General features: G+C 38.1%; 3 protein-coding genes across 7 annotated transcripts; 1 reads left to right on the forward strand and 2 right to left on the reverse strand.

Moving 5' to 3' along the window:
* Positions 1-5,246: 5,246 nt before the first annotated feature.
* LOC144204373 (uncharacterized) lies at positions 5,247-6,243 on the reverse strand. 4 transcript variants are annotated; one of them, XM_077728341.1, is made up of 4 exons: positions 6,062-6,243; positions 5,750-5,942; positions 5,546-5,620; positions 5,247-5,467 (listed from the first exon to the last, which is right to left on the reverse strand). In XM_077728341.1, the coding sequence occupies exons 1-4, from the start codon at positions 6,079-6,081 to the stop codon at positions 5,387-5,389; spliced, it is 369 nt and encodes a 122-aa protein (XP_077584467.1). In that variant the 5' UTR covers positions 6,082-6,243; the 3' UTR covers positions 5,247-5,386. The 4 variants fall into 4 exon arrangements, with proteins under 4 accessions (XP_077584467.1, XP_077584469.1, XP_077584465.1 ...); XM_077728343.1 differs by having other exon boundaries at positions 5,247-5,471; positions 6,062-6,239; XM_077728339.1 differs by having other exon boundaries at positions 5,546-5,942; positions 6,062-6,225.
* Positions 6,244-11,164: 4,921 nt separating this feature from the next.
* gcc2 (GRIP and coiled-coil domain containing 2) lies at positions 11,165-24,922 on the forward strand. Of its 2 annotated transcripts, XM_077728231.1 has the most exons (25): positions 11,165-11,367; positions 12,220-12,282; positions 12,380-12,464; positions 12,540-12,619; positions 12,712-12,816; positions 12,942-13,398; positions 13,550-15,270; positions 15,397-15,457; positions 15,554-15,654; positions 15,762-15,860; positions 16,438-16,557; positions 17,508-17,672; positions 18,002-18,106; positions 18,444-18,606; positions 18,780-18,880; positions 18,959-19,036; positions 19,117-19,254; positions 19,487-19,608; positions 19,710-19,886; positions 20,014-20,222; positions 21,093-21,296; positions 21,770-21,909; positions 23,738-23,939; positions 24,026-24,095; positions 24,335-24,922. In XM_077728231.1, exons 1-25 carry the CDS (start codon positions 11,362-11,364, stop codon positions 24,336-24,338), a joined length of 4,776 nt encoding a protein of 1,591 aa, XP_077584357.1. In that variant the 5' UTR covers positions 11,165-11,361; the 3' UTR covers positions 24,339-24,922. The 2 variants fall into 2 exon arrangements, with proteins under 2 accessions (XP_077584357.1, XP_077584358.1); XM_077728232.1 differs by lacking the exon at positions 11,165-11,367 and adding an exon at positions 11,643-11,669 and having other exon boundaries at positions 24,026-24,922.
* On the reverse strand, positions 22,225-23,202 carry tmem223 (transmembrane protein 223). The gene has a single exon (XM_077728233.1). The coding sequence runs from the start codon at positions 23,055-23,057 to the stop codon at positions 22,311-22,313; it is 747 nt and encodes a 248-aa protein (XP_077584359.1). The 5' UTR covers positions 23,058-23,202; the 3' UTR covers positions 22,225-22,310.
* Positions 24,923-25,318: the final 396 nt, after the last annotated feature.

A 25,318-nucleotide genomic window follows, 5' to 3' on the forward strand; every position in this document is an offset into this window, starting at 1 on the left:
TGCAGATTCAAAATGTCTAAAACTATATATATATTTTCAAGATATTTATAATTTACTGTGTTTTCAACCCAATCATATCCTAAATTATTTCTACTGACACCTTAACTCAGTAGAAATGTGTTAAAGTATTTTTGATACCTATAGAATCAACAATTCCACTGGATGAACCAACCATTTTTGATAGTCGATAAACCGTGAAAACATGTTTTTAACTAAATATTGGTCAAATCATATTTGAGACTCTTAAGCCATTGCCTTATTTATTTATATCAGTTAAACTTTAAATATATGTTGGCAATCCCTTCAAGGCAACCACTTTCACAACAGCAATACCCAAAAACCAATTTTTTTAACGAGCATCGACTCAAAATTCAATTTAAGTGCTTCAATTGAGAAAGCATTCAAAGTATCCACCCAATAAAGAGAGAGAGACTGAGGCAGAGAATAGCCATTAGTGTACTTGTCAACAAAACCTGCTACCACGTCAAGTGTTTGCCTGCAGGTGACAAGACATGAGATTGCTGAAATGATATCAAAATAGCATTCTAAAATGTCTGCACTCTCTTAGACAACATAGATCAGCGGGTACTAGTAGATGAAATGGCTCAGAAGCCACAAATTCAATAGGATACTATTACATCAACCACATTTTTCTAACGGAGCTCTATTACAAAGAAAGAAATATGTGCATACATAAAGTGTCCCTGTGAGTTTATCATCACAATCCTTTATCTGAACTCTCATCCATTCAAGTGAATTGCAGATAACTCCACTCTTTCTTCTCAAAGCAGACCCTCAGGCTTTGCTACTGTCTTTATTGCTGCCTAATGTGTATTTAAAATGACAGTTCACTCCCTGGACATTATCAGTGGTGTGCAAAATTGGGGATAAACATGCATGGATTCAGCCCTGCAGCACTGCTCATGGTTTATTCTCACAAAATAGCAAAATTTTGTTGTGATTTGTACAATTATGATCTTTAATGTCGTAATTACATGCATGCATTATATAGTAGTTTGTAGGGTTTATCAGTAAAGCCACTGTTTCCATCCTAAACCTTAAAACAGAAAGCTTTCAACCTGTGTTCTAAATCAGGGATCTCAAAATTGCGGTCTGGGGGCCCGATATGGTCTGAAGGACAGTATTTTGTGGCGTCTAACTTGCTATCTTTATACACATCTGCTGTTTGTGCAGTTGTTGTTTTTTCAATTGCTACAGAAAATGCTCAGGCCGATGTCAGTTATCATCAATGATTTTCAATCTGTTAGTTAAAGGGATAAATTTGACAGCTAAGTTGGATTCTTATATAGATAAAATTGAGCTTGAGAGCTATTTTCTCCCATTTTCTATGTTTAACATTCCATCCAACAGGTTTAATCTTTAAAACTTTACAGATTTTGTACTGTTTTAGATGAAACCACCCAAATTAGACTATAAGAGAGATTCTTCTTTGCAGGTAGTGCATGTTCATTCTTCAGTCCTTCATCAGCCAAGCCAAAATGATTATAATTAAAACCAAACACTTTTCTTCTGGAATTTTAAATAGGATTTCTTGGCTGGAGAAATGGTAGACATCAATTCACTCTCATTTATTGTAATGGCAAAGTGACCGCAATGGCAATCAGCCTTTTAAGAGAGTGAGCATAAATTTCAAAATACAAGGATGCCAAGGATGGAATAATAAAAGTTCATAATGGCCTTCCAGTTGAAATTAATTGGATGTCAATAATCAATGGTGGGCAATCAGTACATTTTGGGTTACTTCTTTGTTCATTTTAGGGTACTTGTGAAAAATCAGTTGGACAAGCATTTTAATTTTTTTTTTTACTACAAAGTTGGTGTCTGATAGTCTGCATCTGAATGGTGAGTTCATTTTAGTCGCAGTGATTGGTTTGGCTGCCGAGTGTATGCAAATAGTCTTCACAGCAGATGGAGTATAAACACAAACACACCCACACACACATACATACCAAACCAGAGAGTTTCCAGATTTGATTAAATAATTCAATGTAGAAGGGGACGTAAATATTTTTCAGATTTATTGCAAGTAGGGTTGTTGGGTGAGTGTTAAAGCTTGTAACAGTGACTGGGAAAAACACACACATCAGTGAATGAAGACGGGGGGGAATGTGCATGTGTACTCAACAAATACCGCGCAAAATTGATTATTCCACAACACGTCTATGAATAATTTTTAATGAAAAGATATATATTTACAGATGAATATAGAATGCATTGTCACGAATTGATTTTTTAACTTGCCTACAATTTACTTTTTATTACTGAATTACTTAATTAGGTTGTAAATATTGCACTTCCAAATCTATTTTTAAGACATTTGGTTTATTATGTTAGTTAAATGATTATACAAAACATATATTGGAGATGCAGCTTGTTTGAATTTGATATGACTCAACATCTCATCTCATGTTCGAAAATGCTTTATCCTCATTAGGGTCGCTGGGGATGTTGGAGCCTATTCCAGCTGACTCCGGGCCAGAGGCGGGGGACTCCCTGAATCAGTGACTGGCCAATCACAGGGCACAAGAACCTTGCAGCCTTATTTATAACAAGTGATCACTGCAATGCTTTCCACTATTGAGCTGTGGTAAGTAATGAAAATGGTGCTTCCACATTTGGTTCTGCATATTGATCTTGTCAGTGGTAAGTAACTCAGCTGCAATTAAACATTATTAGGCCCATGGGGGAGGATTGGGTGTAACAAGACATTGAAATATACTGAACACTATAAAAAGCAAGATTTATACAATATTTTCGTCTATGTCATCTGTCACATCAGCTTGAAAATTAATTTAAAAACTCAAATATATTCACAGCCGGAAAAAAATACCTACTCGCCCTGTCTCTCAAGCACCAGTTGGTTGTATTCATTTATTATTTTCTGCAGTCGTGGAGGCACCTGTTGCAGCGAGCAGGCATTTTTGTTGATTAGAAGTGACACGGGCGGCAGGCTTACAGGGCCGAAACATTTATCTGACTAACAGAGCTCTGGCAGAGCTCCTCCACTTGCCTCTTCTAATGCTTTATGGCCCTGTCATTTACAGATGACTTATTACAGGAGAAATATTTCGCTTGCCAATATCCCCCCTCCCTCTATCATACTCAAACACATACACGCAGAGCTGTTAGGAAAGCAGTATAAGGCAGGCTGACAGAAAATTGTGATTGGCCGAGTACATTCAGCATGCATTTCTAAGTCATTTTACTGACTTGGTGATTGCGTGAATGTATATGTATAACTCTGTATGAAAATATCTGGTGCAGCTCATGGCCTCATAAATCCTCTAATTGGACACAGATATTACTTATTAAGAATTAAGCTGAATAATTGATTCTTCGACAAGAGAAACCAGCGTGGGCTAATTAATGCTCACAGCATAGATACACTTGACTAAACCTAACTAACTGCCTTTGTTTTTTGCATATAACATTTTGGCAAAATAGTTTATCACAATTTATTTCCTGTGAATCATCATAAGTAAAATAACCACCGTGTTAAAATATGGGCATGTCCTTGTATTTTCTCAATTTAGTGAAATATCAAACGCTATATACAAGATACTGCTGCTTGCAATACTATTGTAGTTCCCGTTCTCATCCTCCACAGGAAACAGCCAAAGTTAATCGTGTTTGCTTCTCTGAATGGGGAATCATAATTCAATCTAAACATGAGTTAATCAACTTACCAATTGATTGGTCCTGTGGGTAGGAACACCCCAATCAAATGCAGAGGAATGGTCAGGATCAGTCAGGTTATTTATATTCTTCTAGTGATATTATTTGATTATAGATGCATGTCCGTTGTTAGATAAATTAAAAGGGATATCAAACAAGGCTTGAGGGAAATTAATGATCATCTGTCAATGCTTAATTTGTTTTCTTTTGCTCAAGTGACTATTTATCTTTTTTTTTTGGCTTAATAACAAGGGTTCCAGTTTTTTTTTTTGCTTCTGCAGGATCAAATTTTTGTTTCCATATTGAACTTCCATTTTAAAGTTCATGATCCATGGCACTTTTAGGTTTTTTTGGTTGGGGGAAGTGAGAGAGTAGAGTGCCGTTCGCTGATTAGACTGAAGACTGACCTTTGAAAAACAACATACGTACAAGAATGACTGAGACAGGCTTGTTTCTAAAGAATGGTCTGCTCTTAGTACAAAAGCTAACCTATATTAGTAATAATGGTTATTAAATCGGTGCGGTGTGTGCGTGCGTGTGTGTGTGTGTGTGTGTGTGTGTGTGTGTGTGTGTGTGTGTGTGTGTGTGTGTGTGTGTGTGTGTGTGTGTGTGTGTGTGTGTGTGTGTGTGTGTGTGTGTGTGTGTGTGTGTGTGTGTTTGTGTGTACTGTGTGTAAGCCAAGATTTTGTAGTCCTGCTTTGTTTCTATGTTACCTATCACGTAGAATCGCGGCTGATGTTGAATCAGTGACTGGTTGAAATGAAATGGGTTCCTTGAGAAAGACAGAGAGGCTATTTGTCTCCGACCCCAAACAAGCCCAATCTAACTAGGAGATCAATACTGATATATTTAGGCTTCTAACTGCTCCGCTAATATATTATCGATGTCTGGCTCTCAGGGGATTGAATTTGGGCAGCACATAGTTGTTCATCTTGATGTGAGTACGCATAATCAAAAAGATCGGCAAAAAAGTGGTTCAAAAAATGGTTTTATAGTTTGAAAAGAACAGCGAAAACAAAAAAAAAATGTATTAAAAGTAGAAGGCGCAGTGAAAGTGAGTAATGATAGGAGTTACAGACTCAGATTGGACTAGTGTTCCTTGATCAATTTGGAGGCTTTAATTTGAGATGGAGACTATAAAGTCCAGTTTGAATGATTATATACAGACTTGAAGTGAACTGTAATATTTATCACTCAGCAGCCACTTGACCTTTGACATCACTTACATTGTAACTATTCCTTGATCATTAAAAACCATATTAAAGCAAATTTATCAAGTACCTCTAGTTATGAAATAGTCAAGTTATGAAAAAGCCTTAAAGGGAACATTTCCAATATTTGAAAAACAATTAAGTGATAATATATATTAATTTATAATATTAATAAATATTTAAGATGCCATATGCCTATAAAAAGATGGAAGTGCTACAGTTAACTACCAAACACTATAGTTAAATTTCTCTTTGTTAGTGTTTTCATGTGTTTTGACCACATGAATATACGTGATAATTGTGTAATTTTTAAATAAAACACCATTCAATATCAAAGGATAACTTGCGCATGATGTTTCTATCACTTTTATTTACATTTTATTACTCACTGTTTGAATGGCACCTCATAAACAGCTGAAGAAACAATCATGTTAACATTAAAGATATGTAGTAATATTTCACAACCAAAATAAATTCTGTCATAACACAGCTTTTTTAAAACTGTTCTTCTTTGTATCACTTTTCCTCCTGCTCCTCCTCGTTTTCTTGCAAGGTAATTTCTTGCTAATTTAAAGAAAATATATATAAGTCTCATTTCACATGATTTCTCAATAAAATATTCAGCAGCGGCAAGTTACCTGTAGCCGTCTAATCTCTGAGATGATCATTCGGTTCTCTTCTGCTTCATGGCTAATTCTCATCTGCATATCTACCTGTTGGAACCAGGTGTCTTGTACTTTTTGCTGCCTTTGTTCTTTTTTCAAAGTTTTGTTGTTTTCCTTTGCTAGCGTTAGTAGTAATTTTGGAGACTCATCTTCTCGAACATCTTGGAGGTGACCGACCTGTGATGGGCTGTCCTTCTGGAGGCCAGTCCACTGCCCCATGTCTTTATTCATCCTCCTTTGAGAAAGAACGGATACTATCGCAGTCGATCTGGCCTCCATTAGAGCCCTCATACTGGCACTGAGGGTGAAGTTGGCAGGTTTATGCCCGGCAGATGTTGGACTTTCAGAGCTTGGGTCACACACGATATCGCTACATGACAAAGAGCAACAACAAAAAACACAAAAGCTAAAGTCACAATTTTACGCCCATTGTGAGTACTAACTAAGCTAAAGGAAATTTGCAAAAGAATACAAATAATAAAATGTTACCTGACTTGTTCTGCTGACATTTCCTTTCACGTCAGGTCAGGCACATGTGTGGAAATGCCAAACCTGAAATGCCATGCTTATTATTTGGATCTAAAACTATTACTCAAGACTTGGAAGGATATACACATCTAAGTTGTGATGTTGGATGAAAGAAAAAGTACATTTCTATGTCACGTCTGGGCTGTAACGTTCATCACAGTTTATAAAGAAATTCTTTGATTATTTCATTTTGGGATCGCACAAAGCCACCTGATGGTGTAGTGGTTCACTCGTATGACATCGGTGTGAGCAAGCGTGGGCTTGGTTGGTCTTCTTGGTGGTATTATTGGGCATGCGAAAGTTTTTCCAGTCTCTCTGTGTGCCCTATGCTTGACTGGTGACCAGTTTAGGGCGTAGTATCCCTTTTGCCCGAGAATATTTACAGTACTGTTGACTTATTGTATGCAAATGACAGCATTAAATATCCAACTGAGACCTTTTGGCTTTGGCTGCTCATGTCTTGGAACCATTGACGTCACAATACGCCCATTCCTTACAATCCAATATCGTAGTCTTTTTTTCCGAAGGACCATTAAAGTCTCGAGAGTTGAAAGAATTTGAATTTGCTATCATTGATTTAGTGGTTTTGGCTTGGAAGTGTTAAATAAGTCTTTTCCTAGATATAAGAACAATGCAAAAGAACAACCTAACGTAGAACACGTCCATTCAACCACAAGAAAAATATTATTTAGAGCATAATAGCATTTGTGAGAACACTGTGTGTTTTTCTCGGCATTTACATTGCGCCATTTGAGCATTTCTTGGCTAGAATAACAGTTAAATAATCCTTTGGGGATCATTAGCTTTCCTGCTTTTCCCATCTCTCTTTAGAGTACTATGAGGGTGCTGTAATTCTACTAATGGAATGCCCATAGTTTTCAGCCTCAGTGTTCTGACAGTGACTGATGTAGCTTAATTGCTGAAAAAAATGCCCTATGATCCCCGATCTATTGCCTGAGCCAGCATATCTGTGGCTCTAGGTAGTGGAAATCATAATAATCATCATCCATAGGATATTTAAGTACAACATAGATGTCATTTGTGCTGAGTCTGTTTTTTATATCTGCTGGACCAAATGAGGTACAATTTTTCTGCATGACAATTGAGATATGGGAAGAATGTATTTTAAATATTTTAGCATGGAAACAAACCAGAGAGTCAGCCGTCAATGGCAGCCAATGAGTTCAATGAGAGCCTTGTGAAGTGTGTTCATGGCACCGTATGAGTGTGAATGGTTGTCTGTTCTCTCGTGCCCTGCAATTGGCTGCCCACCAAATTAGGGTGTCCCCCGCCTGGTAGTTAACTGGGATAGGCTCCAACACCTCCTCCAACACATGTGAGGATAAGCGGTATGGGAAATGAATGAATTAATTTTCATAAAACTAGACTGCACCAATCTTTATGGTGATGTTGCAATGTAGTATTTGCACTGAGCAATGGGCTGACCGTAAGCCAGCACTTCCATTAGCGCTGATTGAAAGTGAGCATGTGAGATACGTTCAAGTTGAGATTCATCTCTCACATACTCGCAGCTTCAGGCAAACTTACAATGAATGACAGTTAGAAAGACAGACATTGTGACAGAAGGGCGGATTCACTATTTTTGTTATTGAATGTTTTTTTTTTTTTTTTACTGAGTGAAATGTCACATCACTGTGACCAATAAGCTACTGTGTTGCTTCAATTGTGGTTGATAAAATCAGCAACAGGCTTTTGCCATGTGTTGTAAAAGGTCCATGTATTCAACATGGCTGTCACTTCAAGGCTTCCACCCTAAGTGAATAACACATGAACATAGCTTTTATAGTGACACAGTGACACTGATGAATAACATACTCAACAGTGACCTTAGTAGAATCCTTGTGTTTTATTACTAAAATCACCAGATGACTGATTATCAGACTTCCTGTTAGTTAAATACCACTTCGTTATATGAAACATACTGTAAAACAACTTCTCAAATATTTGTAAAGGATGTGCACCAAATAAATGTTACGTGCACAATCAGACATAAGAGCACCGACTGAGTGAGTACACAGGGAGGAGAACAAGAAAACTAGTAATCAAGTCTGAACGTTTACTTAAAGACGGATGCAGGTTGAGCCAGTTTGCCGTGATGAAGTGTCGCTCTCCTGCTGAGCCACCAAACTATTTATAATCAACACACTGGCAGCCTCGAGGCAGGGAAAATGCTGCTCATGCTGTTCTTTCTTGTTCCACTACTGTATACCGCTCGCTGCCTCTTTCAACTAGAACAATGGCAGAGTAAGAACAAACCAATGCAGAAACGAGAAGCAACACTTAAAATGTGATTCCAGCAGGGTTTGGGATGTCATTTTCTGTGTGTAGTCAATGACCAATGGCCTAAAGGTCATCTTCACTCTTTGGAGTTGCTGAATCTGATGCCCAGATCACATGCTGGCATCATCAATAATGAACAAACATCAAGCCTACACTGGAAAACACTAAAATGGGACGAACTTACTGGCGAAATGCAATTACATTTCAGTATTCAGAGTTATCATTATTTACACATTCACTATATACGTTTGTCTTATTGTAACCAAAATGTTATCTTGGTTATTGATGCACCTTCCAGCTGTAAATAATGAAGCGCTTGTACCCTTACCAAGATGGTGATGGTTATCCATTTGTGTGCTATCCAATCATCTTTTGCCCTGAATTCAAATGAGTTGGCAGACAATGAGTTATGCAGTCTCTAACTCGCAATAATGTACAAAATAAAAGAAAAAAATATATATATATAACAATAAAATATATCTGACATATATTTGAAAATGAAAATGAAAATGAAAATCAGACATAGGCATTGTCGTCATCATTGACTTGGCAAAAAGCCTAGTAGTCATCATACCCTCAGCAGCGTATGACGAAATTGTATAGTGCTTCTCCACAAGTTCGTCTTCCCAGGCCAGACATAGGCGCATACCAAACAGCCAGGTTTTGTTTAGATACATAAGGAAACACATTTTATTGGTGCAATGCTAGTATTAACCCATTGGTTGCCATTGACGGCTCTTGACGTCCAATCCATTTTTTTTTTATTCATTCGCTTCTGCTATACAAATTGGATTTGGACGTCTAGCATGTCAATGGCACTGAAAGAAAAGCATTCAAACCGGTTGACATCAGATGTTTTTATCAAACCAGCCTGACGATGATGTATAGTGGATATTTTATTGACAGTATCCGACATCATTCAGCCATGAAAGACAACCTTTTGTTGTTCCATTATATCACAGAGGCTTTATTAACCATTAAGCTATTATATAACAAGCTATTATAATTAACAGAAAGATCCAGACATGCTGACATATTGTTCTTCTTTGGGGAGTTTAAGCATCGTCCATTATTTGAAGAAACGTACTCTCTCGAGGTTGGACAATCAAGGGCTCAGTTCTAGCAATAACACGGCGAAATGCCAAAGCTCTATGTTAAAATGTCAGCTCCATTAATGGTGTTGCCAGTCGGCAGGACAAAAATGTCAGGAAGGAAAAAAGGCAGGTTGTAGCGATTAAAATGGTCAGTTCTTGAAATTTATGCAAATATTGAACGTTGTCATGAGTGCTCTTTAATAGATGGGAAGGTCCAAATAAGGTTATAAGGGGATGAAAGATGTACAGTTTTACTCTCTTCGGGGTGGATTTTTTTTTTGGTCATAACCTCCCACCTTAAATCAAAGAATACACTAAAAGTTTGAGTAGAGCAGGGGGTGGCAAACAAGTTAGAAACAAAATCTTAAACTGTGATAGGCAAAGAACCACACAATGAAGTGACCAGCCAAAACAGACAGAAAAACACACAAAAACACAATTAAAACCATATTATAATTTAAAAAATATATAATTTATTATTTGTTTTTAATGTGTTCCGGTGAATTTCAGTGTTTTAAGAGAAATTAAAAAGAATAAAAGCATGAAACAATGCAAAGTGCCACAATATATACAAAATATGATAAATCAAGGAAGTACATCCTTTCTTGGATTTTCATGGACATTTTACTACTTCAAAAACAAAAACAAAACAAAAAACAATAAGAGGTTCTCGTTTCCCAACCATTTATCGCCAGTGTTATAATACCACAAAGCCATCCCTGACTGACAACTTTGGGGTAGGGGGAGAAAAACGACAGCAAAATATTGCTCCATGCCCATGGAGGGAATATAGCTGTGATTGATGGGTCTGACCCAGGCGTGGATACAAAAATGGTCTTTTTCCAGAAGAGACAAAGAGTCAGCAGAGCATCTACCCCCCTGCCCACTGCATCCAAAACTTGTCAGGATGAGAGGCATCTCGCTAAGCGCCCTCTGTCAGTTCTTCTATCATTCATGTCAAAACCGTCTCCATATTCAAGAGATGAAATTGGCCCTTACGTGATGGGAATAAAGTGGCATATTTACAGGATCCATCATGTTTGCAGCATGACGTCGTCAAGACACAAAACCTCTTTTTAGTTCTGATACCATTGTGCTTGGTCTTCCTAGTCAAAATGAATTAGAGGTCTATTGCTGTTCAATGACAGCAATTGGGTTATAATTAAATCTGTCAGTGTGCAAAACAAAACAAAAATGTGTAATATGAGACCAAAGATGTGATTCAAATGTGTGGTAACAAGGTTGAAGGTCACAGAGGTGAGGAAAATGAATTTTGCAACAACTTGATAACAGATTAACCTATTAAATTCATATTTGCAGGGTATGTTCCACGATGAAAAGAAAGGGTTAAAGGTCACAGATGTCAGAAGTATGGTGATACTTTAAATTTGCCATTTTATATGGAGGTCTGCTCTCTCATGATGCTGGTTTATTTTATACAATCTTGTTTTAATCATTTACAGAGATTGTAAAAAAAAATATTTCCAAAATTGACTTTATAACCAAAATATTCAAATGATTTTTAAGTGTTTCTGGTTCAAATGCTTTTATACCCTCTTTTTAAGCGCAATTAATAGGTTGGCAATAGTAATTTAATTGAATTACTGTTTAAGGTACTGTCTGTCCTTTTAAAGTGAAGGCGTGACGACAGACTTCTGACGTCACTCGAATTGACGACTGCGGAAGTAATCCGCTAACCCAATGAAACATTTCTCAGAATCAAAACAGTTACGCTTATGTCCTATTAAAACACAATGGAATTGGATATTACTAAATAAATCTCATCTATTGAGTCCAGTGAGCTTTCTATTGGTCTTGTTCTAGTTTTGAAGTCATTTTGGGAGATTTTAAACAATTTGGAATAAAATGGAGGTAAGTGGATAAATTGCATGGTGCAATTCAGCGACATTCATTATTACAATCGCACCGAATGAAATGATGATCAATAGATTCAACCGAATCTCTGCAATAACGCGATTTAAAAAAGTCGTTAAGTTCCATAACTTGGTCAAGAAGCTTTAATGGGTCGTGTGAAAGCTTGGCTAATGTGACGTTGATGATTGATGATGAGTTACAGTCAGGGCCAAGTTGTCATGTTGACGTTTTATTAAATATTTTACCACAATATGACATATGATTAAATATTTATAAAAATTTGAGGTGCTCACAAACAGGTGGGTTGGGTATCTTAAAATTATAAAAGTACTCTTACTTCAAGATCGTTTGACTCAAGTTTGTTCTTTCAAAAGTTTATAAAAAATAATATCTATTTTTCAATATGAAATGTTCCAATAATTTTCTCCTGAAATCAATTGACATGTACAAATAAATAGAACAGCACAGAAATCAACTATCCATTCTCTTATGAATAAAATAAAACAAATATCATATTATTACAGTATAATGAATAGGGAGTTGAATAGTTTTAAACACAACTGTTAAAACTTGTTGTGCAGATGATTTTGGATTCTGAATTTGAAGTCAAGCAATTTAAGGGATGTCAGAAGGGACTTTCAGAGTATATAGTGAATAGGTTATGTTATGTTGAATAGTCCTAGTCAATGCAACATTACTATACCCAATGTAACCATAACCGCCCCAAAAAAAAAAATCCAAAGTGGTTATGGGCTATGGTTATGAGATGTGACTGTAAAATCAAATCATTCCACTAAATAAGCTGTAATTGTAACTCATATGACTCATTGTGGCATTACTTTTTCACAGGGCCCTGGTGGCACAGCAGCGGAATCTGTCACTACACCGCCAGTTGGTACTCCCAAGTCAAAGGTTATTTTGCAAATTGAATGAAGCATATTTGGTATATTTGGCTTTGTATTTGCAAACTGAGTGCTAAAAATTGTGTTTTCTTCTGACGATCACATAGCTGGACACACTTTCCAAAGATGATCTTATAAAATTCACCAAAAAGCAGATGGCGTCTTTCCAAAAGATGAAGTGCAAATGCGCAGGTAACAAAAAGCTTTTCTTGGTGCTTGGCAAAATGAGATTGCTGTGTCATCACTTGAGTTCATATGCATTTTCAGATTTAGAGAAAGAAGTGGAAGATCTCAGAGAAAGTTCCAAAAACAATCTGGGAACCTCTGAGGATTCTACTTTAATCCAGGTTGGAATAATTCAAAGCAGAATGTCATTACTGTAAATCTTGCTATGTTATTTGTTTGATAAGTTACACTGTATATGAAATGGGTGTGTCAGGAACTCACTGAGCGGATGGATGTGTTGTTACTGGAGAAGGCAGAAACCCAGGAGAGCCTTACATTATCTCGTAAAGAATTGGAGCGGGCAAAACAGCTTGCCAAGGTAAACTTAAATGCTCAAATCCTCCCTTTCCATATTCTTTATTGTTGCATATGTATGCATACAATTTAATGTACAAAAGATTAGTGCAGTTGTGTGTGAGCTTAGTTCTACTGTCAACACTGCAGGATGAAGTCACCGAACTTGGAGGTGTGATTGAAGACCACAAAAGGACAATTGACATTTTGAAGGGCAGCCTTGAGGAATCCAACAATAAACACAAAGAGGAAGTGGCGTATTTTCAAAAATTATTGAAAGAGCGAGAAGATCATGATAGAGAATTAACCAGTGAAAGAGAGAAACAGATCTTAACTGAGGAAGCCTTGGAAGTTAAGCTTAAAACTCTTCAAGCTGAATTGGAAGCAATGCAACTGAGAAACTCCAAGGAGATGGCTGAGCTGCAAGAGAGTTACCAGAATCAGCTGACCGAAGCTCAGCAGGAGGTGGAGAACCTGAAAGATGAGATAACTCAGAAAAGCATGCAACATGAGGAAGAGCTGAGAGCTTTGGAGGAGGATTGTGATATTGAAAAGGAGCGTCTTATCTTGCTCCAGGAAGAGCTGAGTGAGCAGCTGGCCCTTAGAGGTACCACCAAATTTGCTACTTCATATAAGACACTGCAGTTCCTGAAAATGTTATAATTCAATTTCTTGACTTTAAGTGCTCTAGTCGTATTGAGAAATGATTGCATTGGAAAAGCGAACCCAAAATAAAACATCCCCTTTTTTTCATCCAGATAGCTACCTCCAGGATGTCCAAGAAGAAGATGAAGAACCTGGTCGGAGTTCAGGTATTGCCAAAATGTTGGCACTGTCTGCTTCCAGTCAGGCTGAGCGTGTTGATGGTGATGGGACAGAGGGTGCAAAACTGAAGGATGCTCTGGAAGACCTCCATGCTAAGAACACAATGTTACAAGATGAGCTCACCCTTCTCACCAATGTTAAAAGTGAGCTGGAGGCAGAGTTGGAGAGAGTCAAGGATGAGTTCCAGAGCGAGAGAGAAGAGATGGACTTCAAAATCAATGAGCTGCAAATGAATCGGGACAGCGAATCAACAACACCTGCGTTAAATATCATAAATGTTGACCCTGAGATAAATGCATCAGGTGAATCCAAAGAGTCGGTCCAAGACAAAATAACACTGGAACAAGATGAGCTAGAAAAGTTGATGTGCCAGTGTGAGGCCCTGAGCAGAGAGAGGGATTCTGCTCTGGCAGATTTAAATGACTTTAGAGACATACTGCAAAACGTGGAAACGGAACTAGATCAATATAAAGCCATCGAGGAAGAAGGAGCAAATACTGTGCAGGAACTCGAACGAAAGACTATGGAACTCAGCCAAGAGAATGAGGAATTGTTGGCTAAAGTCGTAGAGGTTACAGAGGAGAAGAATCATGTAATGGAGACTGTGGAAGAGCTAAAAGTCCAGCTTGAGAGCTACTCTACTGACAACACAGAGAAACAAAACGACTTACCTGAGGATCTCAATCAGTCTGTTGAAGACCTTACCAGGCAAAATGAAGAGATCCTCACTCAGCTGCAGATAAAAGAGACTCTAATTGAAGAGCTAAATGGTTTGGTAAATACACTGACTCAAGAGAGAGACAGAACACAGTCGCTGCTTCAATGTCAGGCAGAGCAAATGGAGCAGCTTAAAGATAAAATTGCCAAAGACATTGAGAACATGCAAGAAGAGACAGAAAGGATGTCAAACATTTTGAAAAGAGAGAAAGAGAATGACATTCAGGTTTTAAAGGAAGAAAGGGACAAGATTGAGGCAAGCCTAAGGGAGGAAATTAGCCAATTGCAAGAGATGGTATCTTCTTCAGAACAAATAATCCATCATGTCTCTGCAGAAAATACCTTCCTTCATAAACAACTAGAAGGGACTTTAAGCAGACTTTCTCAAATACAGAGAGAGCAAGAAATTTTAGGCTCTAAGTTGACCACCACAGAGGCTCAACTGGAGCAACAGTCATTCCAAAAAGGTGATCTTGAAGCTAAGGGTACTTCTATCACCGAAGAAGCAGAGTTTGAAGCTCATTCTGAAGCACTAGAAATGACAAAGGAAGAACTGGTAGTACTTCAAGTACGCATAGAAGAGTTGGAAACAGAGAGAAATATGTTAAAAATGGGTCTAGAAGACGCTCAAGGAGATCAGATGGAACTCCAAGCTATGGAGCAGGAGAGGGACATGCTGAGGAGCAATTTGGAGGAGATGCTGAGGGACGCCAGTGGGCTGCAGAAAGACCTTCAAGATATAAGGTCATTAAATGAAAAGCTGTGTGCCGAAAATCAGATGTTACAGTCCCAAGTAATTATTATGTCCAAAGAGAAGGAGGAAAAAGTACAGACTGACATTGACGTTCTAGAGAGAGAACGCACAGAATTCACAGAACAGCTGGCGGACAGGGACTCGCTCATATCTCAGTTAAAGGCTGAGATTGCTGCTCTTCAGGTCAGTGGAGTTTTGTATGTTACTTTCATATAAGCTTTTTTATGTCAGCTATTTGGAAAATGTTTTACACAGCAATTTCATTTGTATTATAATTATTCTTATCAATTTCCGTTTTTTTCCTGTTAGGATTCTGCTTCAACGTCTTCCTCTGATGAAAAGAAAGTCATGGAAATGGCAGAGAAAATAGGTATTTCCACACATTTTCATAACAGGCACACACGGAAACACAGAAAAAAATGTTTCTTGTGTTAAGTAAACTGCAATTAGTGCTTTCTATTGTCAGATGAATTAGAGAAGGACAAAAAAGACAAGGATGAGATGATAATCAAAATCAAGGCTGTGGCTGTCAAAGCAAAAAAGGAGTTGGACACCAGTAAAAAAGAGGTACCTACATTAAATCATTTGTTTCACCTGAAGAAGCTTTTATAATAAACTGCCAGAGATATTTGAGGTGTTTATATAGTCCATGACTATTTTAATATTTTTTACAGGTTGTAAGCCTAAAGGAAGAAATAGCTGTCCTAAAAGAACAGCAGGAGAAGGTTAACATATCAATGAAGGACATCATTCATGGCGCTGAAGGCTACAAGGTATTTTCTGAGATTGTGACAAACTGATCTTCCATACTGTAATTCATATTTTATCATATTTTTTCACCGGTCATCCAGACCTGTGGACTGTCTACAGTCTACCCCTTAAGTTAAACCCTATATATGTTATCATTCAACACATAGGCTATCATTAATCGCACTATGCATCTATTACAATTCAATGTGCACAATACAATGGCTTGAGAATATTTAAAAGGGGATTGATTCAAATAAAAATATTCCTTTTACAATTGACACTTTGCTTAGTAATTCATGTTGTGATTCAAATTTCAAGTTACAATAATTAAGTCATATAGCACCACGTGCATATCATTTTAGGTAAACCGCAATCGGATCCGTAATGTACCCCAAGTGATGAAAATAATCATCATCCATTTTAGCAAAATTTGAGTATTCCCAGTAGTTTCCATTACAGCTCCTCTTCCTAACCATCCATATAAACAAAATCACTGAGTCGCACCTAATGATTGCTGTGTCCCTGACTCGACTATAATAGAGTTTATATTTAAGGAACATATAGTTTTCTTTCATTTGGCTCATTGGTGTTTGTGTGAAGAACCTACAGATCGATTATGATAAGCAGACGGAACAACTGGATCAACAAAAAGAGAAGTTGGGAGCAGCAGAGAGACAGATTGCTGACCAGAACAAACATCTCAGCAGTGCTGTCTCACAGGTAATATAAAAACATGTTTTAATTCCTACATATACATTACCATGGACAAACTGGTCGTCTGAAACCTCTTTCATATATCACTTTTAGTCCTATTTGCAGCCAGTGACACTTTGCCCACTTATGCTTGGCAGTGCGGTGCTCACAAATGGCCCATCAGATTTGAGTGGCTGAGCCTGGGAGGAATTTGGTTTATATAGACTGAAAGCTCCTTTCGCCCAAACTCATAACTGTCTATTTGGAGTAAGAAGCAAAGGCAGGTAAATGGAGCACAGTAAAGGTTCCATCTGCCGCCTAAGGAGGTTTCTTTTTGCGTGTGCTCATTGGTCTCGGGGGGGTGTAAGCTGACTGGAAGTCAGTCAGGGATTTTAGAGTACATCTGGACATCTTTGTTTACCAACCTTAGTGTCAATGTTTGGCTGACAGATGATGAGGAGATGGCTCTTGCTGCTTCAGTGTTCCTTGCAGAAGAGAGCCCGCAGAGTATGCTGCTGTCAGATTAGCATGAATGATTTTCAAGTGTTTTTTTTTTTTTAAATAATTGTTGAATATGGAAGCTCATTAGCATATCCCAGCTGGAGCATTTCATTTGTTTTTGAAGATTTAGCATTTAGGTTCTCATTTTTTGAAGAAATAGTTTCACACTTATGGGAAAATTATACATTAAAAGAGTAAAAACAGCCTCCTAATTACCTGGCGTCCACATATTTGGGCATCACGTTTTGGGTCATGTAGGCCACAGTTTTACCTCGTTGACATGTAATCTATTCTTTGGATTGGATGTCTATTTCCATAATTGTGTGTACATTTACTACCACAGAACATACTGTGAATATGCTACATTAATCTGGGAGTGAAATATTCAGATGTGGATGACATGACCCAGTGTTAGATACAAAGATATGGACCCCAGACCTCATAATTATAATTTTCTTTACAATTATTCCTTGCAGGTTGAGTTGCTAAGGAGTGTGAAGGAGGACCTGTTAACTGCTTTGGATACCTCCAGGAGCATGGTGAAACAGGTCGAAGCGCAGATTCAGCAACTGCAAAAGCAATCAGCCAGTCTAGAGAGAGATCTAGTGGCAGAGAGGGCAATGAAAGAACAGAAAATTAAGGTAACTAATAAAAAAAAATGTTTCTTAGGTAAACATTTGACATTTTTAGGAATCATATAGAATTTTAATTTTGTTGCAGTACTAAGTCAAATGAGTAAAATGACTAACCATTCCAGTAGTCAGGATCATATAATATTTGACTATTTTTAATATTTAACATACCCCACTTAACACAACCCATCCAGTTAAAAATACTCACTATATTATACTCTTTGAAATAGTAACTACATATTGGAAATACAAGGTGATTCAAACAAGTGACAAGAATATTTTATAGAATTTAAAAAAACAGCACTGGTAAAGATTTAATCTTCATGTGTCCCTTTTAGGATCTATCAAAGGCTAAAAAAGATTTGGTTGAGCTTCAAGCCCAGTTCACCAAGCAACAAATACAGTCTACCCAGACTGCCCAAGAATTGGAGCAGCTACGCAAGGTACAACAATTCACTAAGACACACAGCTTTTGAGACATTTCTGTCTCTGAGGAGTTCTCTAGTCAAGTGCTGTGACCATTGATGGCTGGCCTGCAGGTCCAGCAGTAGCTCTCCAGAAAAAGCAATAGCATATGTTCGCCCACAGCAAAGAGGAAAAAAATGTGATGCTTTTCCATCAGTTCAGATGTTGACGTGACAGGTTAACATGGGGGGAGCTGGAAAGTTAGACTGTGCTTTTGAGAATTTTGTATTCTTAAATTAATTGACTGCAAGACATCATATAAACACAACAAAATTACATATGTGAATTACTGAACATCTGTGGCTTTCTAATTAGGAGGCACAGCAGAACTCTTTGCTTGGAATGGAGATGGCCGACTATGAACGTTTGGTCAAAGAACTCAATAGCAAAATTTCAGAAAAAGACGTGTGCGCTGAGGAGTTGAAAGGTCGAATAACTGCACTGACCGAGACGGAGGAAACACTCAAACAAGAAATTGGTAAGTGTGATGGTAGACTTCCAATCATGAGGCTCTTTTTTAATTCTGCTGTGAATGTAGTTTGTCCAATTCATTTAAAATGGAAGGACTGCCTATGAATTCTTCTGTTGTAATGCCATTGATGTCTATTGCTATCAATGGCAGCCAAAGAGTTAGTTTGTTTGTTTGTGCAGAAAATTTAAGGTCACAGTTGGACCAAGCAGAAGATGAAGCTTCCAACATTAGACAGCTGCTGGTGAAAACTAAGACCGAGCTGTCTGATGCCAAGCAGCAGGTTTGTTTGTTTTATAATGTACTTTTGTGTCTTATTTTTGTGTGTGTGTGTTTTCATTTTAAGTTTTTACACAAACAGGAGAACTCCTTAGCAGTGTTGCAGGCCTCATTAAGAGGCGAACTGGAGGCCAACCAGCAGCAACTCGAAAGCACAAAAGTAACACAGCCTCGATAACATCCCTGATTCCCAAATTAGTTTGAAAAATACCAAATTAAAATATGTGTGTTTCTTGTCAGGTCGAGATGTGTGACTTGAGCGCCGAGCGCCTTCGTCTGCAAGACCAGCTCACGTCAGCATTGGACCAGCAAGAAAAGACCAGCAGATCTCTGCAGCAAAGAATTGACAGCCTGCTGCAGGAGCGAGACATTGCTAAGGTACACACTCCTTGAATCTCTTTGACCTGTTTACTATTTTATATAATACTATATACTTTGAGCCGCTAGGAAACAAAAAAGCAGTAACCAATTGCTTAAGGGAATGTTGTAATTCAGTCTTTTTCAACATTTCTATACAAAGTCTCTACATGTGTTTCAAAACTAACACTCCATATTGTATTGCAAAATGCAATCTTGTTAAGGCAACTGACATCCTTTTTGTTGTCTTTAGGCTGAACTTGTGGCAACTGCTGAGGAGTTTGAGAGTTATAAGGTCCGAGTACATAATGTGTTAAAGCAGCAGAAAAGCAAACTCAATGAACAGACTGAAAGTGATACTGTCAGGCTGGAAAGGTAAGATTTGAAACAGCATAAAAGCAGCAGTTATTTTGATTAGAATGATAGGCTCTACAAAAAATAAAACTGATGACTGATTTAATTTGTGTATCTGCCAGGGAGCAGTTATTAACTCAGGTGAACCAGCTGAGTTCCAGCCTGGGAGAGAGTCAGCAGAGTTTCCAGATCTGCACTGCAGAGCTTCAGCAGCTCCAGAGTGAACACGACACTCTTTTGGAACGACACAACAAAATTTTGCAGGAAAATGTTAGTAAAGAGGCAGAGCTCCGTGAGAGGTAAAAAAAAATAATTGACCCGTAGAAACCTAATGTTAATTACTATTTTTTTTTCTTTTGTAGTTTACCACTCTTAATCTGTTTCTTCTGGATAGTAAAGCCTCATTTCACATTCCCTTTACTCTAGACTGCTGTCAGTGCAGTCACAGAATGTGGATCTGCAGTCAGAGCTGGCACAGGCTCAAGCTGACTCATCTTCCCAGATTGAGACCCAGCGACAGATGCACAGGGAGCTGTTGAGAAAGCTGCAAGATGAACACCGCGCCACAGTTGAGATGGTTCAGGTTCAGCTCACTCGTGTTGAGGCGCAGTTGTTCAACTTGCAGAATCAGAATAGTGAGTATATGGGAGACCAATTTCAAACTAGTAATCAATTTAAAATAAATATTCCATATAAATACATAGTCATTATTCTGCAATATCCATATGTGGTTGCCAGGTCTTACCTATAATTATTTAATTAATAATCATTTTTTTTCTTGCCCCCTAATAACTAGTTAACCCATTGCCTGCCACTGTCAACGATTTAACATCCAGTTCATTTAAACTGGGAGGACTAGCTCTGAATGCTCAAAATACGGTGCTAAAAATAATTGCTGCCAGCCCCTCAGTCAAAATCAATTGGACATCTTGTGTCATCAGTGGCTGAACGAGTAAATAATTGCCCAAAAATATATTATTAGACTTGACAACAGACCAAAAAGAGCAACATCTGCAGAAGGAAATAATAGTGGTCCCTAGGAAACCAAAGTTTCATGTTTTCCATCTCGTTAATTCTGTGAGAAAAATGATGCAAGATAGAAGTGAGGATGGCAAGTCAGGAGTGTTTATCAGCTGGAAGCTCATTCATCACTTCCCACACAGCTGCCGAGTGGAATCAAAACAGAAAATACACACATATCCAGCAAGGGCTTGGAAATGTAAGGTGTTGGTGAGTGTTCCACTGCGACCCCGCCTTTCAGTGTGGCGAGCAACTCCACTGCCATCTGGACAAGACACATCATTAGTGACTCACACAGGCGTGCCAGACTGAATATGGGTCCAATGTTAGACCTTATGAAAGTCATATTTCAGTCAGACAGTTTGAATTTTATGATTGCTAAATGCTTGATGTGTTTGTTTTACTGGTTGAGAATGGGATTACTTCATGAAGAGGTTATGGAAGTTCATTGAAGCTCTGCCTCATCTTAACTCTGTCCTTTTAAGGTTCGGTGTTGGTCCAGTCAAGCAGAAAGTCCACAGATGCTCAGCGCAAAACTGTAGACCAGAACCAGGTAGTGGTCCCAAATGAGCCTCAGTCGATGGCTAGGGAGGAGTGTGAAGGCATGGAGACCGTAGAGAATGAAAGCACCTCTCCTGCATCACTACTCTCTCTGGAGCACCTTCTCACGTCACCGGACCCAAAGCAAGGTGGGTTCTAACCACAACGCTAACATTTCTTCATAATTGCATTGTGGACTTTTAGAGCATTCCTCAGGAAAATTCATAGGAGAGAATGCCACTGATGGGCCACATTGGGTATTTTGGTGAAAAAATAAATATGAATGCTAAGTTGACAGAAATTTGAAGCTGATTGTTACTGTTTTTATAGTATTAGTGTTTCAATACACCATTTGTTAACAAAACAAACGTTACAAAAGTCTCAAATAGTTGTAACAAACAACTGACAGTGAGGCAAGAGAAGCTTGGCGTCTCACCAGGTTAGTAAAGCATTATGAGGAACCATGAGCATTATTTACTTGCAGAAAGAAACACTAAAGAATACTTGGAACTTCAAGGCCTTGCAAAAAATCATTTAAAATCTCTTAACTTACTAATAGAAACATTTGGTCTACTGAGTAGTATTATTATTATTATTAAATATGTCCTTTTTTGTACTCCAGAGCCATTTGAGTGGACTGTGGAGCCCACTAAAGATGAGCTCATTCTCAAACTGAACACAGCTACACGCAGTCTTGAGCACATGAACAGCCTGCTGCATGAAACCGAGGCTACCAATGCTGTTCTCATGGAGCAGATTAATGTAAGTACAACAATTAAGTGCTATTCTAAGTAGGGGTCTCAATAATTTAATCTTTTCACTTTTGAGTGTAAATGAGAAGTTGCATCAACACCAGCCACACCCACTTTATTCACTAAAAACAAAAACTTCTCATTTTTTGACTCGATGTTAAAACTACAAACACACACTAGATTGACCTGCATGTATAAACATCTCATGCCATTTGATTTTTTTTAAATTATATCAAAACATACATTAATTTGGATCAATCTTGGATCAACATCTTAAACTGACAAAGAAATTGCTTCCATTTCCTATTTAAGAAAAGGCATGAAATCCCATTTATTTATAATCTTTTAATCATTTCAACACATTCGGTGCGATTTTTACAACAATTGGCACTTGCGTAGCCAGAAGTCATTCTATAGAGGTCGGTATGCACCTACAGTCACATCAAAAATTTTAGTGTTCTTAATAGTCCCTTCTTTATCCAGTAGAAAGTAGAACTTGTGCCCCTTGATTTTGAGGGGGATGAACGAGGGGGACTCTTGTCTATGAGCGTGACAAGCAACCTGGGTCAATGGGGCATTTATTTTCCAGCCTCGCCCCTTTCCTAGTGGTGACTGTGTGGTCACTGTCACCATCCTTCCCCCTTGATGTAGAACCACCTGAGAGACAGACCGCCGACAGAACAGAATTCCCAATCCCAGTATACCAGCTCCTATTGTCCCACATCCCAGCGTAAAGCCATATCTCCAGATGTTGGATCCCAGGTTCATTTCAAAACTCCACATTCCAGCCAAGGCGGTGCTGGTGGGGGCTTTTGTTTTCCCAGAATCCCGGGCTTTAGCCCCTGTGTCTCTAAGGCCGGTGTAGGCAAAGTGGGCCAGGTACGTCCAGAAAACCAATTGGCCCCCGCAGAAGACAGACAGAAGGCGGAAAAAGGCTGTCCTGTCGTGGTAGAACAGCGTGATGTCCCTGGACAGCTGAGTGGAAGTACAGAGGCCGCGGTGGGCGACTATACGATGCCCTGATCCGGCAAAATATACATGGGTAGGACGGAATAACATGTCGCTCAGGGATAACTTTGACCGCAGCAACGCCCCCCTTTGCTGAATAGCCATCGGCCGGAGCTGACATAGTGCCCCGCAAATTCGGAGTAAACTCATTTTTTAAGGTAGTAGGCGTGATCTATCAAAAAAGTAAAGCGAATAGGCAATGAATTATGCAGAAAGTTGCCACGATTTTATGAGCTGTGTCAAAGATTCCTCCAATATTTAAGGCGCTGCCATTTTTCTGGTGATGTCATGTGGAACTACGGAAAGCGCAGTTAATCAAATTTCTTAAATTATTTCTTTTACATTATTGCTGCGCTTTATAATCCCTTGAATTCTTCGTTAGTTTTTGAAAACAATACAAATGACTGACATTGACATTACAAGTACATATATTACTATGCACATCATCACCCTCTTAAAATACATTTTTTCTGCTTTTTCAGGAAACACAAATAACTGAACCGTTCATGATATTTACAAACAATATTAATCAGAAGGGCACAATCTTTTTAATTGGGGATCTTGGTAATTTTACCAGAGGTGGCCAGCAACAAGAACAGCTGATTTTGCCCCCCCCCCCTTCAATATATAATATCAATATACATCAATATTTTCTGAAAAATAACAAATCATTGACACGATGTATGATTCCTTTGTTTCATTTGCTTGTAATATTTTTTTCTCTAACATTGTATTCAAACCCTCCCCCAACAGTTATCCATGTCGAGAGTTTGAATACAAATAGATGTCACTGAAATAATACATATTTCTGATATCTTTTAATTTTGTAGCTGCTGAAGAGTGAAGTACGCCGATTGGAGCGTAACCAGGAACGAGAGAAAAGTGTTGCCAACCTGGAGTATCTAAAGAACGTTTTGCTGCAGTTCATATTCCTTCGGCCAGGCAGCGAGAGGCAGGCACTAGTTCCCGTCATTCAGACCTTATTACAGCTCAGCCCAGAGGAGAAAAGCAAACTGGCTGCCATTGCACAAGGTAAAACACAATGTGTATTTTTTCACTGTCATTTGGTAATAATACAGAGACTAATTAATTAAAACTCTCTGCTCTGTCTTGTTCAGGTGAGGAGGAAGCCTCTGGGAGTCAGGGCTCAGGCTGGGGATCTTATCTCCACAGCTGGTCAGGGATCAGGTAAACTTATAGCAGAGGTCGGGAAAGGGCACATGATTTAACTCATTAATTTGTATGGTTAGATTTAAAAGAACCAAGGAATTTACGATGACAAACATGTTGAAGGCCACGTAAATCGAAATGTTTCTCACTATTGTTTAGAAGGCAAAGTAAAACAATTTTCAAATTGGTATATAGTGTACTGATTTTACAGTGAGATTAAGACTGGTGATTTATTTATTAATCTATTCCTACCACAGCTAAAGTCTCTTCCAGAAGGTGGAGCTCATGATGCATTATAAAACTTGAATCTATCTGAAGAATGCACATCTTTTGTCATCTTTCATTTGAGGTTAGAAGGGACCATTTCAGTCATTTATACTCTTCAGCCTATTGCGAGTTGCTTCTGGGCCTCACCATTGTACCTTAACTAAATGTGTTGTTTTATCCATTGAACATTTGTTTCATTCCATATGCGTATTGAGCACTTTTTTTCCTGAAAAACTAGGAATTACTTAATGGTCTTGTGGCATTATGTTTTCTAATCAACGGAAAAGGCTTTCTGGAACGAAATGCCTATCAGAAACTACTGGGTAATGTGATTTTTGAAGGCTTATATTTCTCTAGAACAACACCTGTAAGTGTGTGATTTTGTTCTTGTTGTGTTGATTGTTTCATGATAATTTTATTTATTTTTCGTCTAATCTATTTTTGTTTGTCCTAATTTGCTACTATATTATAATCGAAGTATACAAAATGTGATTGGGATCACTTTATTTTCTGATTTTTGTGGCAGCTGATTGTGATTCCTTCCGGATGCATTGTAAAATAAAGAACAATCACTGACATTCCCAGTTTTTTTTTCATTTAAGCTTAATTCTTTCAGTGTGGTGTGGCCATTTTCATCCTTCTGTGAATTTATTTGAACTGGAGTGGCTGGCAGTAAATGTTGAAACTGCACTTTTCTTTTTTTCCTTTTCATTTATGGGATTAAATATCTGATTCTAAAAGGAGGTTCTTTCCATGAGTAACAGTATGTTGCTGTCAGAACATCTCTTCCCTCCCATAGCCAGGAAGGAGGTGGGGTTATAAAAATCTCCTTTTATGGAAATAAATGTGCTTCTACTATAATGATGCATGCACTGGTGAAAACAACAGATTGCTTCTGTATGCTCAAGGAAAGACATGCTTGACTCTTATCTTCTGTTTATGAAGCCATATCTCCATAGCAAATTATTATCCAT

The sequence above is a fragment of the Stigmatopora nigra genome, chromosome 11 (assembly GCF_051989575.1).
Source record: "Stigmatopora nigra isolate UIUO_SnigA chromosome 11, RoL_Snig_1.1, whole genome shotgun sequence".
Taxonomy (NCBI): domain Eukaryota; kingdom Metazoa; phylum Chordata; class Actinopteri; order Syngnathiformes; family Syngnathidae; genus Stigmatopora; species Stigmatopora nigra.

Coding starts and splice junctions, on each gene's coding strand:
- LOC144204373 (XM_077728339.1), bottom strand. CDS start 6,081: ATGTCAGCAGAACAAGTCAG. Junction 5,943..6,061: donor ATGTCAGCAGAACAAGTCAG/GTAACATTTTAT, acceptor TTTGTCATGTAG/CGATATCGTGTGTGACCCAA. Junction 5,468..5,545: donor CAGAGATTAGACGGCTACAG/GTAACTTGCCGC, acceptor TAAATTAGCAAG/AAATTACCTTGCAAGAAAAC.
- gcc2 (XM_077728231.1), top strand. Junction 20,223..21,092: donor CAACTTGCAGAATCAGAATA/GTGAGTATATGG, acceptor TGTCCTTTTAAG/GTTCGGTGTTGGTCCAGTCA. Junction 21,910..23,737: donor TTCTCATGGAGCAGATTAAT/GTAAGTACAACA, acceptor TTAATTTTGTAG/CTGCTGAAGAGTGAAGTACG.
- tmem223 (XM_077728233.1), bottom strand. CDS start 23,057: ATGAGTTTACTCCGAATTTGCGGGGCACTATGTCAGCTCCGGCCGATG.